This window comes from Scomber scombrus, chromosome 9 (assembly GCF_963691925.1).
Source record: "Scomber scombrus chromosome 9, fScoSco1.1, whole genome shotgun sequence".
NCBI classification, from domain to species: domain Eukaryota; kingdom Metazoa; phylum Chordata; class Actinopteri; order Scombriformes; family Scombridae; genus Scomber; species Scomber scombrus.
In genome coordinates this window covers 18085705-18107702 of record NC_084978.1, presented here as the reverse complement: position 1 = coordinate 18107702, position 21998 = coordinate 18085705, and the positions used below count along the sequence as shown (strand labels likewise).

At 38.5% G+C, this 21998-nt stretch overlaps 1 protein-coding gene across 1 annotated transcript in view; it reads right to left on the bottom strand.

Annotated features, from left to right (window-relative positions):
- Positions 1-21998, bottom strand: part of spock1 (SPARC (osteonectin), cwcv and kazal like domains proteoglycan 1) — a 96803-nt gene that overhangs the window by 34854 nt on the left and 39951 nt on the right. Inside the window, exons 2-4 of the mRNA XM_062425816.1 lie at positions 13428-13436; positions 11044-11089; positions 999-1079 (exon numbers count right to left, since the gene is read on the bottom strand). Coding sequence (XP_062281800.1) covers positions 999-1079; positions 11044-11089; positions 13428-13436 — 136 coding nt within the window. The remainder of the gene's footprint in view (positions 1-998; positions 1080-11043; positions 11090-13427; positions 13437-21998) is intronic.

The window sequence follows — 21998 nt, the reverse complement described above, 5'->3', positions numbered from 1 at the left end:
TTATCAAATTATATATGAGCTCAGGAATTGCTTTCACTACGAATTAAAGAAGGAAGTTCTCCATATCATTATAGGTCCCCTATTACTTCCCCATTCACTGATTAATCGTAGCTCTATAAGAAAATTCAGATTGCACAATTCTTCATGCCTCTGCATTCTCAATTAATCAAGCTGAAATTAATCAAGCCCAAATGCTGAAAAAAAACGAAATATATGCTGTGCTGCAGAAATAAAAACTTGATTCCCACATGAATATTTGTACTCTTAAATCCAATAAAAATTAATTAATTAAGTTAAAAGCATCAATCAACATCATCACAAACTGAGAAAAAGTAAATGAACTGTATATTTTTCCTTACAAAATTAGGTTGAAGTTTCTATGTCGTTAATGAAATGCATTTGATGTTACTTTTGGTAATCTCAAACAAACAACATTAGAGAGGGTTCCGGTCCTTTCAGACACATTGACTTGTTACACTCTCCTAAACCAACACCTCAACTGACAGGCCCACTTGCTAAATTTTACAAATTAATGTTGGCCTGCACTAACACTAAGGATGTTAACGTAATAGCTAACCCTGGAAATAGCTTAATGTTACTGAAGGGGCTAGCTTTGATCATCCTGTGTGTATTAACCATTTTCGATCTGGTTCAAGGAACGAGCTGTGAGCTTGGTATGACATCTCTGCACACTACCTGATAGGTAGTCAGGGTGGAGAACTAATTGCACTAAACACAGCTGTATGATACCCACTGGTTTTTCTTTTTTTTGGGAACTGCAATTGAGCTAAACGTAAAGTCATGCTACAATCAGATAATCTGGAATGATCACACGGTGGATCTCGATATCATAAGACAAGTATCAGCACGGGGAAAACATCATGTATTAAATCTCAATCTGCCGTAACAACATAAACAGGAAGGTTACCGAAAAACTGGACCAAAAAAAAAAAAAAAAAACCCCGCCCACACTGATGAAAATGTTTTGCCATACTCACCATCCTGTACTGTCTTCTTGGCAGAGCCAGAGTGGGCTGTGGTCCCTGGGTCTCCATATCTGCCAGACTTGACCTGTCCCTCTGAAAACACAGCCAAAAAACCCCCAGAATAATTACAAGAGTTCACAAATGTTTAAATATTAAACATCTGCTTATAGCTCCCCAATATCACAATCCAAACCAAGCAAATATTTTGATATAAAGCCATTGAAGTCAAACTGATATTTGAATTGTGTAAGCAAATTCATCATACTTCAGATATTGTATGTATTAAGAGTATAAAACCATTTGATATATATCTGCCAGTCCCACACAGTCTCAAATCAGGAAACAGAAGTATTTATGAATGTTTAGTGCCCACCCACTCAGATATTGGCCCAATTAAATACCAGTACCAACAGTGTCAGTCCCTGGATAAAACATGTAGCGGAGGTGGTATCACTGCAGAAACAAATATAAAACTTAATTTTTGTTATTTTTGGTAGTTAAAAATCTAACATTTTTGAGACATTTTGAGATTAAAAAAACAAAAAGCAGGCTTAATGGATGCTGCAAAGTGACAAACATAACCTTTCATTGCAGCATCATTATTAAACACAGAAACAGGCAAGCGGGCAGAGCCAAAGTAAAGCAGAGTAAAGCACCTATCCATCTAGATACAAAAGCACTAATCCATCGTCACACACACACACACACACACACACACACACACACACACACACACACACACACACACACACACACACACACACACACACACACACACACACACACACACACACACAAACACTGCAGTACAACACCCCATATGGAAGCAGGCCAGTGGTGGCAGAGCCTCAGGCGGAGAGCAGAGCAGCCAAACACTGAAGTACAGGGAGTTTGTCATCTCTGTCTGTAGGCTGTGACATTAATACCTTGAGATGATTAACTCCCAAACTCATCCATCTCCTGTATTTATTAGCGACTGTACAGAACAACCAGGAAAAAGAAAGAAGATGTATGTGTGTGCGTGACAAGTTAGTCCAACTTTTTTTTGTCAATACACCTGATATTCATTATTCTTCCACTCTTTCCTTTCTCTCCCCCTTTGCCCAACCTCTCTTCTCCTCATTATGGGGTGACTTTCTTATCTCTCGAGTATTAGTTATCCTATCACAGGAAATCTCTCTTTAGTCCGCTCTCTCCTTCTGCTGCCCTCCCTCGAGACCCTCTGGTGCCACTGTCCCTTTCACATGCTGGCATTCAGCCTGAGGGCTGCTGCTATGATCGCTCGCAATGACTGACTGCTCACATCCTCTTAAGTTTATTTACCCTAATTTGCGGTGATCATTGGAGTCTCCTTTGGCTATGGGGTGAAAAGTGCAGAATTAAAAACACAAACACACACACACACACACACACACACACACACACACACACACACACACACACACACACACACACACACACACCCACACACAGATTCAGTCTTCCCATTATTGTTATCTACTGTTATGTGTGTCTCCCCTTGAAAACAGCCCATTCAGCATTGTTCACACACTGCAGTCCATTGATTCACAGCTTCATTTTGTTCTGAGTTTGTAGTTGGTCTTGGCTCTGCCTTTGAAAACTGGAAGTGCAAGGTAGTAACAATTCACTTTACTCACCGTGGCTCTGTCTGGACACATTTATCCTTTCTTTATCACCACTTTTCTTAGCTGCTACTTCCTCGGTGTCTCTCCTTCCATACCTTTCCTTTCTCATCTTGGTTAAATAGAATTTTTACCGCTTTGCTGATATGATTGGCCTCATCTGTTCATTAAATTAACAATACCCTTGGTGTGACTGTGTGTATTTTCTTTCTCTGCGTCTCAGCAGGCTCCAGGTATCATTGATTACCGCCTGTGTGTGACTAGTTAATTTACTGCATACACCTGAAATCACCGTAGCATGTATTTGTGCGTTTCAGCTGATAGTACCATTTATGTGTTTAGACTCAACATTGTGAGCACCAACCCGTCTGAAAGAGCGAGATAAGAGCTGAGCCAAGGGTCGCGGATATTGAGTCACTTTTTATGATGTGGCCAACAAGCCATTAAAAACAGAGCAATAAACAATGTTTAAAGAACGCCTTGAGAGCGAGCTACAAACCCTTAGCACATTACACCGAAATGAGGTATTTGTTCTTGCTCCAGCTCACTCTCCATTTAATACACAGACCTGCGGTGCTAACTGTTGTTTGTTGTCCTATCTTCCTCTTTTCTTATCGGATTCTCCCCTTCTAATTCTTTTAACTCCTTCAGGCGCAGATCAGAGACAGTTATATGAGAACGTATTAAGAAGCATTGGCAGAGTTAAGGGAGCAGGCAGACTGTGTGAGGATGAAATGATGAGAAATGGGAACGGACACACTTCAGAATATCTTTACAGAGACAGAGGGTTAGTGAGTTGGAGAAATAACTGATGAAATATATAACAACGATGAACACTCTGCTGGGAAAACACAATGCCACGTATAATCAGGCTGATTGGCAATTTGGAAGCTCCAGATTTTCAAGGCTTTGTTTGTGGCTGTCACTGCCAAACCTGAGTGCTTCACAAATGACTTCTGTTTCCATTGCCAAAAACGGTTGCTACAGCAACCACTTACTCACTACAGTAGGCTATATAATCTAATTAGTCAACAAGGGCAGTACACATCTGAATATTAAAAACTTAACTTTGATAAACTCTATTGTTTCTTTAAACCAGACCATTCTCTGTCTTTTGTCCGTTCTATGTCCTCTGGTTGGGTCTCTGTGCCAGTTTGACTCTCCTGTGCTCCTCTGGACTAGCTGTGATAATGGGACACTGCCTGCCATTTGTAATCCCCCCTTTGACTCCCCTCTCCGGATAATGTATTGCAATCACAACCTCACAAATCTGTTGGGCATGCCGATATACAAGAACCCCGAATGAAATAGCCAGAATACGGATTTTGACATCGGTCTTGCTGACAGTACAACTGTCTACTGCTGCCAAGGACTCTTCCTCACTTCTCGTCTCTCCCTGTCTCTCTCCAACAATTACAAATGGGACTGAACAGAACATAAAGCACATGCAGGAAACCAGTAATAAATAAAAAAATCATTGTTCGAGCTGACCTGGACGACACAGAATTTGAAATTTAGCTGGACACTAAACTGCTTTTTCAAACATGCAGTTTTCATACAAGAAGCTGTGTGAGTATTTCTCATACACTGTGAAGCTACGTCTTATCATGTCAAGATTGTCACAGTTCCCTGCAAAAGGTTAAAAACTACTGTTAAATTCATTTCAGTGGACTTTTTGTGTTTGTGTGAGCGAGTGTGTAAGATTTTTGACAGCAGGTATTTCATCCGGGCGTGGCTGTTATTTTATGACTGCAAGAGAGTGCTCCAACTTCAGATCGCTGCAGTCAGTCACAGGTGGGTGGAGAGTGAAACAAACAACCATAGCTGTGTGTTGGTGTGGATGTGTGTGCTCATATTCCTCTGCCTGATTATAATACACAAACATCACAAAGTATTGGATTTCACCCCAATCTTTAAACAACAGTATGTTCATTTATCGAAAACAGGAGAATGTGTGTTAGTTTGTTTTGATCTCAGTTCATTGAGATGTCAAAAACTGAAAAAATCCCTTATATTTTACTCTCTTCATGGGGCTGATATCTTTTTAAAAGATTTGCCATAGTCTAGAAAACATTTCAACTGTTGAGCATGAAAGTTCATTCTTAACCATGGAAATAGTAGAGTTGACAAAATAATCTTAACGTGTCTTCATCAATTGACCCAAAAGAAGCTAGTAAGTGGACCTTGTGTTTACATTACTTCATTAGTTGCTTATGTTGTTTTAATGATATAATGTTCAGGCTCTACGGGGAAACTCATGCATGATGTAACTTCTCACTCAATGGTCCTAGGTCAGCTTTGGGCAGTGCGTTGGCACATCATGAAAGCATGAAGCCCTGATCTGAGCACAGCCGATGTCTGTCTAATCCACCCACAGGGCGAACTGGGTTGTCTGGGATACAGGCCAGTGTCACCCACACACACACCTACCCCCTTATAGAGCTTAAGAATTCAGCATTAAGCATAACATGAGAGGACTAACAGGTTAAATAGCCATGACTGGGAAATAGACAGGTCAATGAGTTGTCACCATGGAAACACTGTGGAAGTTCATGTGGCATTGCGAAAGAATCTGCAGTCTGTCCACACACACGATGGAGACTACAAGGTTTGCGACATTGATGTGCAATGCGTAATTTTTCTACAGCTCCCTCAACGAAACGCTTTCAGCCAAAAGACTAATTTAATCATTGTTTTCCCATCCTTTAATATAACGCTCTGTGAATTTTGACCAAATGAACAGTGTTTGAAATACAAATTAATATTTGCCCTTCTCATATCACTAGAGTGTACCGTTTCAAGACGTTTAACAAGCAGTTAAAAGAAGCGCACGCAAAGTAAACATTCATAATTCCCATTTTATTATGAAAACATATAGATATTATTTATTTATTTAAAATCTATTTATTTATCAAACTTTTCCAAAATATTTTGACAAGCAATACTTAAATATAAATATAAATATTTATTTCAAACTCTCCATCTTAGCCACAGAGATCTGACTTTAGCCAGCTAAAAGTTGAGCAGCAATTCAGGCCGTCAGCTTTAGATATGGATCAGACAAGTTATAGTATGTATTGTGAGTGCAAAAGTTTAGAAAACTTGCAGAATTGTTGGGACATAGTCAAATTTTACGTTATGACCATTTCAAAATTGATCACACGCACACACAAAAGCACATGTAACTGTCAAAATGAAGATTTTGGATACGTAACCAGATGAAGAACAACAGAGAAGAGACCTGACTACAATAACACAAAGGAAATGTGATAATTATAACCAAACATCTTTAAATATTGATCAAATATGTACAAAAACAACTAACATCTAATGTGTATGTGTGTGTGTTTACACATCACTGCATTATGTTAATTCACAGTCACCCTTTTTTTTATTGCATTATGTAACTTTCATCTGATGAACTCAATACATCGGAATCAATATGAAATGAATGATAATGTTGCTCAGTAACTGTTGGATGGGTAAATAACCAATAATTTGCAATCCAGTTTGCCATAACACAAAAGAAGAAGGGAGAGAGAAAAAATGGTGACTGCAGTGTGGGCAACACACATGAAGCAGGGATATCGCTACATGAATATATTTTGTAGGCAGGAGCACTTTAAATAAGATTCTGTTGGTTTAGTAAATTGCCTCTCAGCAAAAGCTGACACAATACTTCACCTCCACAGGATGTTAAGTTTGGCTCCTTCAGTTTTATGTGTATGTTAGGTTGTTCAATGCACAAAATGTCCTCTCAGAGTGCTGCCGTCCAAATTAGAGAAACAATGGACATATGGAGACAAAAATGAACTGGTTTATACTTTATATATATATATATACTTTTATAGTTTGAGGAAATAATGTATCTGCCTTCTGTAGAGTGAAAGTCAACTTATTCATGCTGTTGTACTGAAGCATTAAGAGACCACTGGATTTAAAAGGCAAGCAAAATACTGATACCATACCTCCCTACAGACATCCTGATATGTTGATTATATCAGTACACTTATGAGTTGGACCATATGTTCATATGAGTGAGGCAAAGGAATGAACTGGTTTTAGAGACTGTATTTGATTCTGGATATTTCTGAAATTGAGCATGATTCATTTGGACACAAATACATGTTTTCCACTGCTCTACAATAAGCTACAAACATACAGCCTGACCTCATTTAGCCACACAAGAAGTCTGGAAAATTGATATACCACCAGTGGATTCGATCGTTTGCTGTTCAGTATCACCAACAAGTAATTTGTGATCCCCCCGATTTCATTCATTAGATGCTACAGAGGGAAGCATTAATCATCGAGTGATTCATCAAGGGACTGGATTTTCCTTCGTCAACCTTCCTGCTGCTGATTAGTCTCCAAGGGCGACCCGTGATACATTAGTCAAACTGAGATCAGCAGGTGGTGATTGATGCTGGAATCCTTTCAGTTGCATTGATACTCAATCAAGTGTTATGGTTTCACTTGTCATTTCAATATGATATTTGTAATATGCCCACACACACATCAGAGTTTATGAGATTACATTACTCTGCTGAAATTCAGTCTGTTTTATTTCCTCTTAAAGTGTTCTTCAGACATAACAGTATAACTTTGGCAGCCTATTCATTTGCTACAGCACAGGAAGAAAACTTGATTTCTGTCTTTTAGCCTGCAGTTTGGTCCGTTGTAATGACTAAAATGTCCCTCAACATGATTTATGATACCAATTTCAACGGCAAAGAAATGCTTTTTATAGTAAGTCAGTGCTGTAGCTTTGTTTAGGAAAGGGTTTCAGGCATTTTCCATACTATGCCTCAGGCTGGACACTGGTTGGAGTCGAAAGGTGAAGTTAACAGTTAGAAGTGTGATATCTGCTGCATCAGCTAGGTGAAAATGGAATCCACTAAAAGCGTTGCAGACACAAAAACCATTAAATGTTCCCAAAGCTGACCAGATTGTCGGATTGATTCCCATTATTTATTTGCTGTCTAATTGTTTTACTGTTTTGCTTACTCTCCAATGTGCTGTTTGTGCGGGAGTATAACTGCGTGGTGCATAGTGATGGTAGCAGGAGCAGAGTGCTCACAGCTCTGCAGCAGGGGAGCACTCATGTTGCAGCTGAAGTTCATCGCCGCAGCAGCACAGAAAAGGCAAACAGAAGATGGACGAAAAATAATGTGTTTCTGCACTTTCATATAGTGTCTGTTTTTCAATCCTTGGCACAAAGCTGCCCTGTGTTTCAGCTACATGAAACAACTATTTGGAGAAGAGCACAGATGCCATATTTTCAAGAGCACACAGTCACCTCAGTGTGTCCTGTCAAAATGATGCAGTGATGTATAAACTTACTTTGTGATGTGAGCAATGTAGAAGGCTGGAGAGATTTTAGAGAGAGAAAGGGCTTTCAAGATTTTTTTCTAAATGAAGTAAATGTTGAAAAATATGTAATTATAAAATGGTTTCTGTCGTAAAGATTATTATGGTGGCTTCTGAGTAATACAGCTTTCATTTCAATTCATTCTAAAATTACAAATGTTATTGATGTCATTGTAGCCACTAAGGTGAGGATCTCCGTGGAGAAATACAATGCTGGTGAGAACAGAAAAAACTATGTGAAAAAGCTGAACACAGGTGGCAAAAAACAAATCTCCAAGTTCATTATGACATGTATAAAGAGAGACTTTGCATTTATAATTTGGAACTGAGAAATGCAGGACGGTCCTTCTTCTCTGACATCATCAAAAACAATACTAATGGACGTGCCTCGTTTGCTACTGTCGACAGGCTATCAAACCCTCCTGTGTCAGTAGTCTCTGAACTTCTATCCACCAGGAACTGCATATCAAGTACAGGGAAAGTGTTGTCTTGTGTCCAGTTAATACCAATTCAAATACTTTGATGCAATTTTACTCGATCAACCATGAAACTTGGAAGACATTATCAAATATCCTCATTCTGCTGTCTTGATATTCTTCCAACAGGCTTTTTAAAAATGTTTCAAATTGCATGGCTTCCTATCTTCAACAAATTGTCAACACTCACTGTCTCTTCTCTCAGGTGTCTTCCCACAGACCCTAACCCTAACCCTCATCAAGCCACAATCAAACACTAAGTTACCAATGATTTTTGATATTGTTTTGATATTTCTCTTAATGTTTGTGTTTTCACTTTTCTATGTGTTTAACAGTTTGTAGCATTTTTTAATTTGTAGTGTATTTCCTTAAAGTTTGAGGTTTGATTTCATATGTGTATGGTCTTTACGGGCCACCGTATTGTACTGTCTCCTGCTACAACAAATGAAAAACTATGGATTATTACTACTGGTGTTTTTTTTGTTCCTATTGTCAATCTATCTAAACCATCAGTTCTATTGAGTGTGATAACATTGTACTTTGGATTACTGAGATCTCAGAGAGCAGCAACATGGTTGACACTCTAGGTCTAAATGGGGCAAGAAACACGAAAAACAAGCCCCCAGTTTACTTTGACTTGAAGGTGATGTTTAGTTTAGTTCAGTGAGGAATCATTTCCGACATTAAAGGTGTGCTCAATTTTAGTGTTACTTCCAAATAAAGTTGTTTAGATCATTTTGCTAAACTTGTATGGTTGCCTGATCCATTGTATTTTCATCTAAAATAAGGCTTCTATGCATGTGCTTCTCCTGGATTTTGTCCTCCATTACATGTTATGTACTTAGTCCCTCGTTAGAAGAATGACGCTCTGTTTTGTCTTCAGTCGTCTCTGAGAAACTAGAGAGTAACTCCAAAATTTGATGCACTGATGTGAGGCTGTTCTCATTAGGCACAGTATCCATGGAGGAGCTGGCCCAGATAAACCTGCTCAGCAAGTCTTTCCCTGAAGAGTTACAGTTACTGTACTAGATATGCAAACCAAGCCAGCACAGAACAGAACAAACTCAGTGGTGGAAAGATTAAAAGTTTGTTGTGCTGTTCAGAGAGCTGCAGTCCAATCAAACCTCTAAACTGTGCGTGTGTGTGTATGTGTGTGTGCATGCATGCGTGAAGAGACTGAGAGTGAGTGTGTGTTTGTAATAATTGAGTTTAGTCAAGAGTTACTAGAGGTCTATGAGCATTACACTCTTGAGTGTGATTGATAAAGTGGTCTTGGCATTGTTTCCATAGTAAGTCCGCAGTACGTATCTGAGAAAAGTAGCAGCATTTCTCCTTGGAAAACACACACACACACACACACACACACACACACACACACACACACACACACACACACACACACACACACACGCACGCACACACCCCAATGATGATTGGACTTCTGGCAGCAGTGTACTCAACACAGCACAATTAGTCCAGTTGGACTCTTTCTAATTTACATGCTGCAAAGAGAACCATTGAACAACCGTGACTGAATAATATATGATGTGAAGTAAACATAAAATAAGTATACAGAACCGCACTCTTGGGCCTAAGAACATTAATGCTGGTGCAATCCAAATGAAGCAATTCATTTCTGTTACTTTTTGGTCATTTTCTACATTGCCTCGCTGTTTAACATCACTTTACAGTAGACGTTTAGCAGTGTACTTTCAAGTTATGCGATACAGTTTATTCATTGATTTATAAAACCTTTTTTATAGTTATTATGCTGCCAACATGTCATATATTGCCTTCCTTCAAAGCTGCATTTTAATGGCAAACTGTGCCTCTGTAATATTATGTGTTGTACTGTAGTTTTTTGCTGTAGTTTGTCTGTTGGTTTGAATTCAGTTGGTCCATTTCAGTGTGGTTTATTTAGGAATTCATTTCAAGATTTTACTTTTAATCTTTAAATCTCTTAACAGGTCAGCACCAGATTATGTTTCTGACATGATGGTTAGGTATGCCCCTCATAGACCCCTGAAATCCTCAAACTGGAATCGGATGTTCCCCACACCAGAACTAAGACCTTTGATGATACTGCATTTTGGGTCATAGGCCCTTGCCACTGGAATAGCCTCCCAGATGAGGTGAATACATCAGACATGGTGGACACCTTAAATTAAATCTTAAAACATATTTTTATAGGCTTCATTTTATATAATTGGTCTATATAATAGTGGTCTCAAAAACTTAGAAGTATTTATGTGTTTTTGTGTAAGCACTATGAGCTGCATGTGTTGTATGCACTGTATTATATGAATGAAATAATAATAATTATTATTATAAATGTTGTCTGGACTGCTGTCAATATAACACCAGCCTGTATCTATTTGATCACATAAAACAAGGGTAAGCATTTGACTAAGCATTCAATGCCAACTCTCTACACTTGACAGGCTTTGATACTTGATTCTTCTGTATAGACACATTTTGACTGGTATTCAAAAAGTATTGAGGTTTGACACCCAGTCTTTGTTGCACATGCAGTATGCATTCATATAAACACAAAACAGCAGGACTCACCTTGGTCTAGAGACTTGGCAGGAGCCCAGCTTTTGAAGTAGTCATCCTGAGTGGAAACACAACACAAGAAACTGGGTTATGAAAAAATAACTCCACGCTGAGAATGTCATTGAATTACTTTGTAGACCAGAGAGAAAACAGCCCAAATATTAAACCAGACTACTGAGAAATCCTGTCCTCATTCTTCACTCCTTTCCTACTTGTTTTATAAAAATGAGTGATTACAGTGGAAGAAAGACAATATACTGAAGCATGAAGCTTGTTTGCAAGTATAAAAATGGGACAAAAATATTTGGAGAAACACAGGGGATTAAAGAAAGTTACAGCCTCCAGTAGAGAGAGTTGAACTAGGACAAAAACCTTTAACTTCAAGGTCAAAATGGACTTTTAATCTGTAGAACAGTTTATAAAGAACAGTTGCTGTTATTGTGAATAAATATGACAGAAGGAGAGGAAAGGTTTTAAAGAGGAAGGTGGTATATTTGAGCTGTTGGGATGTTCCCAATCATATTTGTAAAATTGCAAATTAGTATTGCTACTAAGATATAGAAGCAGCATGAGCTACAGTCATGGAAAGAGTCTCACCACTGAAAATGATCAAACTGGGAACAAACTATTCCAGATAGATATTTCATGTTGTGTAGAGCTTTTACAAACTGTGTTAGGAGGACAGCCCTAGTTAAAACACGTCTGTTTATGTGTACCATGCACACATTTGAAAATATGGGCTAATAGTCCATGAATCTGCCAGCTCCAATGTTTAAGTAAACAAACTATAGTAGAAAGATTTCACTTCCTTTTCTCTTTTGTTACTCAAAACATCAACTTTGTGCACGTTGAAGCCAAAATCCAATATGACATACTGTATGTTAGTGGACAACCACAGCAACCGTCATGTGCCCAAAAATTTGACGTCAGTTTGATGGGAAACGAGAGGTAACAATGAAAATGCAGCATATAGAGCAGGCTGAAGCACTGACTTGACTTACAGGGAGCATTGTTATGTAGATTCACCTCAAGTTTTGACACTTCAACCATGTTTAACATAGATACCTGACATTATAGCAGTATAAAAACAACAGAAAATTACAAATAGAAAGATAAGTCCCCTTTTACTAAGGGGAAGGCAGGAGTGGTACATTAGGTGCTGCATTTTAAACTTGCAACGCAGCAGCAGCCACTGGCCGGAAACACCAGCAGCAAAAGTTGAGTATTTCAACAGACCACTCTGTTATACAAAGAGGCTGATGTTCAGTAAGATCAGCTGATGATGGTCTGAACATACACTGTGAACTCCATTTGAGAGAGATTTGCTTGTTTGTATAATTTATGTTTGCACTGGAAGTAGTCTGAAGTGTTTTCTTCACTATGACAGGTATACCTGCCCATACACACACACACACGCACACAGGAAGTGGCGGTGTCTGCATCTAAAGTAGTACCCAGAGCAAGCCATATGTGTGTCAGCAGGGAGTGAGCCTGTGTCAGTGACACAATTTGAACCAGACAGAAGAAACCTGCTGCGTTTGAAAGCAGAATCTCTCCCTCCTTTATTATTAAATGAAGGAGGGAAAGAGAGAAGGAAAGAAAGGAAGGCTAAATTACACATACGAAACAGAGAAAATGGACTGTTGATCCACTCATCCAGTCCTCGTTCTATAAATGACAACTGCCGTTGTTTTAGGCAACCCAAAATTGTATTTGAGGAGAGGAAACCTAATTAGCTTCTCCCTCTACTTCATGCATCATGCATCTTCACTTCTTCTTTACTTGTTTTATGTACATCTTTCTCTATTATAAAAATATCTTGTATAGCTATGAAAGTGCAAAGTGGGATTTCCGCAAATATAAGTCATTTCCTACTGAAGCCTTGTGAAAGTCTTCTGGGAGGAATTGAGGCTGTTACAGCAGCATTTGATGTCCCTGTTTTTGGAATGACATCATCAACAATTACATTGGATGTGGTGTTCAGGTGTCCCCATACTTTGGGCAAAGTATTATAAGCTTCCTTTCAGTATTTTGACAGACACCAACACTAATAATTCACATAAGAGTTTTTCTTTTAATGTATTTATTTTTTTTACATTTTTTGTAAGGTCAAGATTCTTGAAACTTACAAATGTGATAAACTGTGTTAAAAATTGCTAAACTTGCTTCAAGGTAGAAATATATCAAACCACTTTTGAATCATTTTAATATGCTGAACTATACCACGTTATGGCTGACCAGTTTTCCAACCTGCTGTGCATGTATATCTGTGACACCTCTGCAGCTCTGCAACAATGCCTTAAAGCCAGACTATGCCTTAAAGCCAGACAACAATGCTATGAAGATTTAAATAGTACTGTAGTATATGAAATAACAAACGCAATGGATTTACTTACCTCGGCTTCCTTTAAATGATTGCAGAGGGGAGAGACAAAGGAATAGATGGGAGAGAGGAGAGAGAGAAAGAAAGAAAGGTCAGTGATAATGGCACAGTATGTGATGTCTATCAGATCTATTACAATCCCATGTTACTCATTCTGAATACTGAGTTCAGCTCTAGAGATTCATTCAATAGGAATCAGATTCTGAAGGTGGTAGAATACTAAAAGACTTACACGTGCACACACTTGCACTTACGCTTTCAGTCTTATGAGATAGCCTTATTTGATGTGGCATGTAATTTGAAACACATCGAGGGCAAATTGTACATTCTTAGAGAAGAGGCACAGTATAAAGGAAAGGGGGAGTGAGAGTGAGGAAGAGAGAGAGAGAGAGAGAGAGAGATAGAGAGAGAGAAAGAAAGAGAGAGAGAGAGAGAGAGAGAGAGAGAGAGAGAGAGAGAGAGAGAGAGAGAGAGAGAGAGAGAGGTGGGGGTGGGGAGGATACAGGAAAGTGTGCAAAATTAGAGGTGAAACTAGGAAAGGCATTTAAGTTTACTACCTTTTTAGGATTTTTTCGTGGAGATTTTCCTCATCTTAATGAGGATCTAAGGATTGAGGTTGTTGTACCTACAAAGCCCAGATGCAGTAACTACATATATGATGAAAATTGATTTACAACGGTAATGCGGATACTGAATGTAAGTAAAATCTTCATTGGCAACATCAGATCATGCAATACTATGAGAGCTTGCAGCATCTACAGCATTATCAAAGTTTGTCGTGGTTATCATGGTTATGTTTAGCATGTGGTTAAGGTTAGTTAAAGATTGTGCTATGGGTTTAATACAGAAAAAGTCTTCAGTGACTTCAACCACGAGATACAACATTTAGATTATTAGCATTTCACCAAAATCACAATCTTTCAATCACAATCTTGACAATTCCGTTTGTTATTTCACACCAGGAAGAATAATTCAAATGGACAAAAAAGATGAAAGAACACATGTTGTTCTCACCTTTTTTTAAATCTCAGTTTGACAGCTTCTGTATTTATTGATTTCTGCTGTTGTAGAGCAGTTTTGTACAGAATATGAATCCTCTGAGGTAAATTTGGGATTTGTAACTTAAGGCTATATAAATGTATATCTTGACTTGTATCAAGTCAAGATAGAGCTTCCTATTCTTCTATCTTTCCTCACTGTATTATACTCTTTTTGTACCAGTTTAAAACATCCAGGAACTTCAGATTCAGGCTCACAGTAAATAACTTTATTTTCTGTGTGGTTACATCTGAACCAGATTGTTGTGGAATTAATATATTTGTTGTCTTGTTGATTTCTGTACCATCTGGACAATGTGCAACGTGTTGGTATTTTCTGCTGAGCTTGTTCTGGCCTGCAGCTACAAACATGTTGTGTGTACAAGGAAATGTGTTTTATCTGTTCTCATCAGATAACAGCATTTACTGTGTCCAGCAGTGCAGGACTGCTGCTGAGGTGCTATTGCTCTGCTGTTTTCTGCTAGCTGCTGTTACTTCAGGTCCACAGTGGTTGCTACTGGGACTCTTATTATTCAGCCTAAGTCTCAGGGATGACCTTTCGTTGCCCAGGACCCCTATTAATATTTTAGTGCGCTCATCTCAAAAGGCTTAACTGCCTGTTTAGCTCACTGCGAGACTGCCCCAATGTCATTCAAACCCTTCAAAGTGATTACAAGGAGATAAAACTCAGTCGCTATTATCATATCGTCTTTGTAGGAATTTTCCGTGGTGAGTTTCACAGTGAAGGAAGTCTTTCAACAGTTTCCACTGAAAGTTGCAAACATGGTCGCAGGCAAGAATTTGAACCATTTAATTAAGTCTTTTTAGGGGTTTAATTAAAAATCTGTTTAAAATGTAGTACAACAGCTGTCGGTGAAAATGGGATTCCTTTATCATAAAACTGTACATGATGCAGTTTATTTAGCAGCACCTCCATTTTAATTATGGTTAATTGACTGCATGTTTGTGCACAGTAAGTCATTCCATTAAATGTTGTTGTTCAGCAGTTAGGAGATCACGTTAAAGTAGGCTGCTGTGTTCAGACAGTCTCCCTAGAGGCAAAAAAAAGGGCAGACATGTCAATGGGGAAATGTTGTGTAAGAGCTACTTGGGGACACACAAATCAACATATTCTGCGTACTGGTTAATATGGTTGTGTTGTGCTCAGTGTGAATGCCAATGTCTGGTGTCAAAGTCTGACTTTTGGTCAGAGGACAGAATTGATTTTTTTTCCTAATCATTCTCTGCCATGTTCACATGCTGCATCCCTATATTGAACCATGTAATAGAAGGTCTGTAAAACAAAAAAATGATGATAAACTGTGTAATAATGGCCTACGTGCAGATATAAAAGTGAGAGGCTGATGGAGGTAATGCAAAGGATCATTTTTATTATTGCTTTCATCCTCCATTACTGATGATTACATAGAGATGCTAAATCCAGTACAGTGGTAAATGTAGTAAGTCCAGGCAGCTAGTAACCAGAGCCCATATTTATCAAAAGTCTTTAGAAATGGGGGTGAAAGTGATCCTACTAAAAATACTTGTTGCGTAATGTTGCTGTTTTATGACACTTAGAGCAGCAAAGTGATGACAATGTGTAGTCCTTTTGACATTTGCAGTTTGAAATATAAAACAACTGAAAGATTTGAAATGCAATGGCAAACCAATTTTTATGTCTAGGCTTTACTGTATTTGCATAGGAAATAATAAGTAAGTTATCAAGGTTATATATACAATAATATGATACCATTGCATTAGGCTGCAAGAAAACACTGGCAAGTTACTCACTTGCATTCATTAAACAATAATTACATTTTAAACTTGTCAGCCCTATCCAATGACATTGTTTTACAATGGCTAACAGTTCTCCTTTTAACAGCACCTCCTGTTAAATAATGTGACCTTACATGCAGAGAAAACTATTTATTTCTGTACTGTAACTGACTGTTGGGAAATTTGCAGTAACAATTTGAACACAGCTCTTAAATATAGCCCCACCATCTGTAATTTTAAACTAAAGAATGTATCAATTAATAAACAAAACCACAATTTTATGTAAATGTAGCTTGTTTTTTCCATAACTTGAAACTAGGGGGTGGAGAAATTAATGAATATTATCTGAGGAGCTGCAGGAGCTGATGGATTTATTATTCAATTTATTACAGATTACTGATGTCCTACTCTGAAATGGTTAAAATGATAAATATGGACACATGGATCTCTATATTATATTCCAAATATAATCCAAACTCGGATAACACTCAAAACAGGGCTATTAGTGTGCATGACTCACACTCGTTATTTGCATGATAGCAAAAGGTCAGTTGTCGAGAAATTGTAGCAAGGCTGTCGTTTTACATGTGAGGGCATATTTAAAAAGGTCTTTTATTTCTGTGATGACCTCCTCACATTCATTCAGTCTCTAAGGTCTCCACCACGTCAGCTCATTTTTTCCTTTCCTCCAGCTTAAAACGATGGACTGAGATCTCATCTGATAGCAGATCCCTCAGGTAGTCCGTGACAGGAAAAAGTAGACAGGCAACCAAACTGATTCAGTGTGGAATCAAAGTGGGAATGGCTTCAGTTCGATTAGCTTCCCTCAGCAGCAGTAACCTCTGTTAATCTGGCGTGTGTGTGCCTGTGCGTGTGTGTGTGAGTATGTGCCTATACTCACAAGTGGGTATTTGTGAGTTTGCACAAATGCGCAGATTAACATTAAAATAGGCAAAGCCAAGCCTGCAGCGCTGACTGAAGATGTCATAATCAGGGGATGTGGATGCAAATCTGGCCTCTCGGTGGAAACTAAACCGCATTAAAAATTTATTGTGCACTTTTATTCATGGGTCTGGAACCTTGTTGAATTCCTCCCCATGCTCTCCATTTCCCCATGGTCTCTAATTCATTCTCCTCTCTTCCTCTCTTTCTTCCCTCTCTTTTTTGTGTCTGCTGTCTTCCTCAGGCTACATCCTACTTACTGTATAGACAACTGGTGTGGGATCTGATCAGCATCCAATGAAACTGATAAATGAGCTGTGTGATCAGATAGTAGAACAGTGCAGAGTGGATCAGATTACTTTATGGTTCGGCCTCTGCAGAAGTGAGGAACGCTGATTAGGACCAGTGGATACAGTTTTGCTTCAACACCAAGACTGTAGTGACTACACACACATGCTTGTACTGAAAGGCAACACACACACACACTTCTAGAGAAACAAATAGTGTATTTGATGAGCCTGTTCTCACAAAAAATGTTGTCCTCATTAGTTGGAAAATATGTCTTCTTATTTGTGTATTTACTCACTCCCACCTCACATTGCTAAAGCACACAATGAAGCAACACCCAATAGCCCTACGCCTTTTTTTAAACTTTATTTCTTATGTATATGAAGATGTTGTGAGATTTTACTTTGTATGCATATTTAGTGCTCATGAACTCAGTGTATGGTAATATATAAGTGGATATGAATAAGAACATGTATGTTGCAACAAAGAATATTACATTATACATTTCAGATTTTAATATCATTTGGTTGTTTTGTCTGTTGGTATCTTATTTGTTGTCATGTTTTTTATGTCTTGTGGACTGCAGGAAGAGTAGCTGATATTCTGCATCAGCTGATTGGGAATCCTGATTAAATCCTAAATCCTAAGTCAACAGGAACAGTCGTGTTCATAACATTGAGATAAACTATAACTAATACTTTTGAACAAATAAGAGGTTAGGATAGTAATTTCTGACATACAGTTTAACATGAAAAATGGTTCTTTTCAAAGCATGTCACATAAAGATATTAGCTTGATTTATGCAATAGTTATATTAGAAATTTATATGACCTTTACAAGACCAGTTAAAGGCCACTGATGGAGGTAACAGGATTATAAGGGTTTATACAGACTTCCTGGCCATTGTCATAATCCGTACCGGAGAGTGTTTAATATGGAAACTCATTAACTGTCACACACTTGACAAAATTACTTGGATCAGTAGTTTTCTAAGTGATTTTAAAGGCATTAGATACTATTAACATTATGACCAGCACTCAATCCCATAATAGGGTGAGGTCATGTGGGTATGCCTGAACTGGCTTTAGGTGCTTAGCTGCAAACTGAGTACATTTACACTGCCAGGGGAAACAGGGACAGCACCCCACCACCACCACCACCACCACCACCTCCACCATTGACAGATAGTGTGGATGTGGAAGTAAATCAGTCTCAAAACACTGGTGTGACTAAATTTACACATAACTATCAGACCTCCATTGTCTAACCAGATGAAATATATAATTTAGCAATAATCAGAAACACTTTAGATAATAAAACTGGAACTTTGGTCTGGAAACATGCAGAAGGACACAGCCCTGTCCCTTAGAGATCAGTGGCTCACTGTAGGCAGACGTCTGTATTTTGTGGTCCTTGGATGAACCAGAGTGAGCATACTGCTCAGAACACAAAAGTGAAGATTTAATGGAGAAGAATAATAATTCATTAATTTCATGGAGAGGAGGATTGAAGATTTTACATTTAATTTTTTTGTTGGAGCACCTGATAACAGCAAAGAGTCTGAGTGCTGATTTGCAGATGAAAAGAAGTGTAACCCTCTATTTAAACTAGACTAAATTTCACTGAAAAGTAAAAGTTTTTTAATTATAACCTTTATCTACATACATTTCCTGGCAAAAAAGTAGTTTGAGCATTACGAGTGAGATACCACAGCAGTAATAGGAGCTTGTTTATGTCCATTTTGAACCTGGATTTATTAGTGAAGCTGTGAAGTAGATAGCAAAATGGACTAAGCAAGAAATACAGTAAATTATAGATGTATGGACTGGATTTTAAAAGCAAGAGCGAAAATACAGGTAGAGAGGAAACAGGAGAGAGCATGAGGACTGAGGAAGAGAGATAACATGAAGTCAGAGTGATGGAAGAGAGGCACCACAAACTAAGAAGTGAGAGAAAGAAGAGAAGAGACGAAGAAAAGAAATGGGAGTTTGATTTCCTGTAGCACAGCTCCACTGGAGTCTATCCAGTATTTGTGTCTACAGCCTTGAAATTGACAGGCCGAATCTCATTCATATGAACGGACAGGTAACGCTGAATTTTACATGTGGTGCTGAGAGGATGAAGCAACACTGCACGCATACAGATTGCACACATGCACACCCACAAAAGTACTTATCACCTGCTTTTGAGGATAGCTAAAGTGAAACACAAACTACTTTTTTATTGGGGGTACTTTCCCGCTTTAGTAACAGACACATATGCAAACACAATTAGGCTGAAAACAAAGGTGGCTGTATCATATTACAACCATTAATTCCTTCCAGACTGTAAAGTCACATAAGGATCAGGCTAATCAATGAGAACATTTGCATTCACAGCCAATCCAGCAACTCTAAACAGAGACAAACGACTTCTTTTCTTTTCTGCTTACATCCCCCCTTCTCCTCTTGGCTTTCTATTTTTATAGCCTCCCTCATTCATCAACTCTCTTCCTCTACCCCTCTTTTTTCCACTGCTGAAAGCATTCCTCAACTGATCCTGAAACTGAACAATGTGGCTCAAAGCCAAACATCAAAAATATGCTTCCTCTTCATTCTGTCCTTTCTTTCCACATTAATGAGGGAAAAAACCTTCACTGAGCAGTCTGTTATTCAAAAAATCTTCGCACTCTTCAGAATTCTTTCTTCTCTCCAATATCCTCTCCAACTGGCTTCCTTTCCTTTTTCTCCCCATTTCCTCTTAGTTTCAGGATATTGAACAGTAAAATCAATAGATTAGCAGAGGAGGAGTAGTCGGGGAAAGAAGAGGGAGACAGAGTTTGTATAACACAAACGACTAATGAGAGGTGGAACTACGGAAGGAAGTCAAGTGAAAGGAAAAAAGAAAAACAGATTTTTTTAACAACTAAAAAAGAGCTTTGGGAGAGAGCAGAAAAAAACAAAATGACGACAATTTGTGTAGAGAGAGAAAGATGTTGCAGAAGAATTTCACTTCAAACTGGTGAAAGTGGAGAGTTTCTCTGCGCTCACAGAAAATCTGAGTTTAAGGTGTATACCTGCGAACATTATTGGTGACATCACAACTGGAAGCCTCCAGTGCACATATATATATCACTATTACTTAAAGCAGAGTATTTTTGTATGTCTTAAAACATGTCTGACGTATGTTTGAAGCTAAATCTGTTATTTCAAAGCTTTTGGAAATATGCAATATCTCTAATATAATAATATGTGGATAAAAAAATTAGCTCATGAAGAAAGATGGAGTTAAGAAGTTAAAAAGAGTTTTAAAAAAAAGCCTTTTCCCTCCCCTGCTCACCCTGGACACACCCTGATATGTGAATTTTACATCCACAGATTCAATGTTTAATGGAACATGTTTCCAGAGTGATTAGTTAAAAAAAAAAAAAGTCAGAGGACACACTAACAGCTTGTGTACACTGAAAGCGTAGCATGAACATTATGTTCAACATAGGAACAGCAGCAACAGGTGCTCTGTTTGTGTGGAGTCACCCACATACAATGTTGAGTGTAGGTCACTCCAATACATCCCAATACACAATCACTGTAGTTACACACATAAATCAGAGGCTGAAAAATGGAGCTGATATGTTTTCAATGTAGACACAGTGTTACCCCACAAAGTTGTCTTGTAGGCTAAGATATATCATTTGAAATCTAAAAGTAAAAGTATTTTAAAGAAAGGGTAAAATGAGGGCTTCATTATTGTACCAATAAAACTGCCTAAAACCCTAAAGAAACTTCATAAAATGGTGAAAAAGGTCTCATGTTAGTAACTGTTCCCAAATTCCTTTTAGCAGTCAGATCTGAATTTCTTTACCATGTAAGTCTTACATGCATGTCAAGGTCAATGGGTATCTGAGGCTAGGGGAAATACAGGCAGCTGGACACAGTGTAATAAATAATAAGTGACACCTTGATCCCACTGGGTATGACTATGACTTGTTCTGGCTACGATGCGGTTTTGTTCCATCCTTCATGTGGTGTCATACCTTACTGGGAGCCTTTCAGAAGTGTAGCATTTTGCCCTGGCAGCACCAGAGAAAAGAGAGGCACCTGTCTACCAGGAGAGGAAGCCAGTGACTGGGGCTGTCTTGGCAGCAGTGGTGTCAATTAAAATCTTGTGATTTTCCTCCGTCCTCCATGGTGTCTGATATACTCTGACATCATGACACATATACTCAGTGGATCTTTGGCCTTGTGCCACTAGTTATGACATAATGGTGATATAGTGACTGTGCAGACAACTGTGAGTCTGCACAGTGTTTTGTGCTTTTTTCTTAATATTGACCTGATGCTCTATGCTGTTTCTGTGTCTTACTTCCTGCTTGGTTTGATCTGCTCGGTGCAGCTTGACACAGTAACTGTCAAAAATAAGAGCAAAGAGCCACTTCTGAAACGTCTTGTGCTGTGTCTGGTGGGATCACAAGCATTGAGTAGAGTGGCTGTGATCAGCTTTGGTGGTCGCATCGCATACAGAACGTGATGCAGATGCACCTGGTGGAATCGAGGCATGAGACA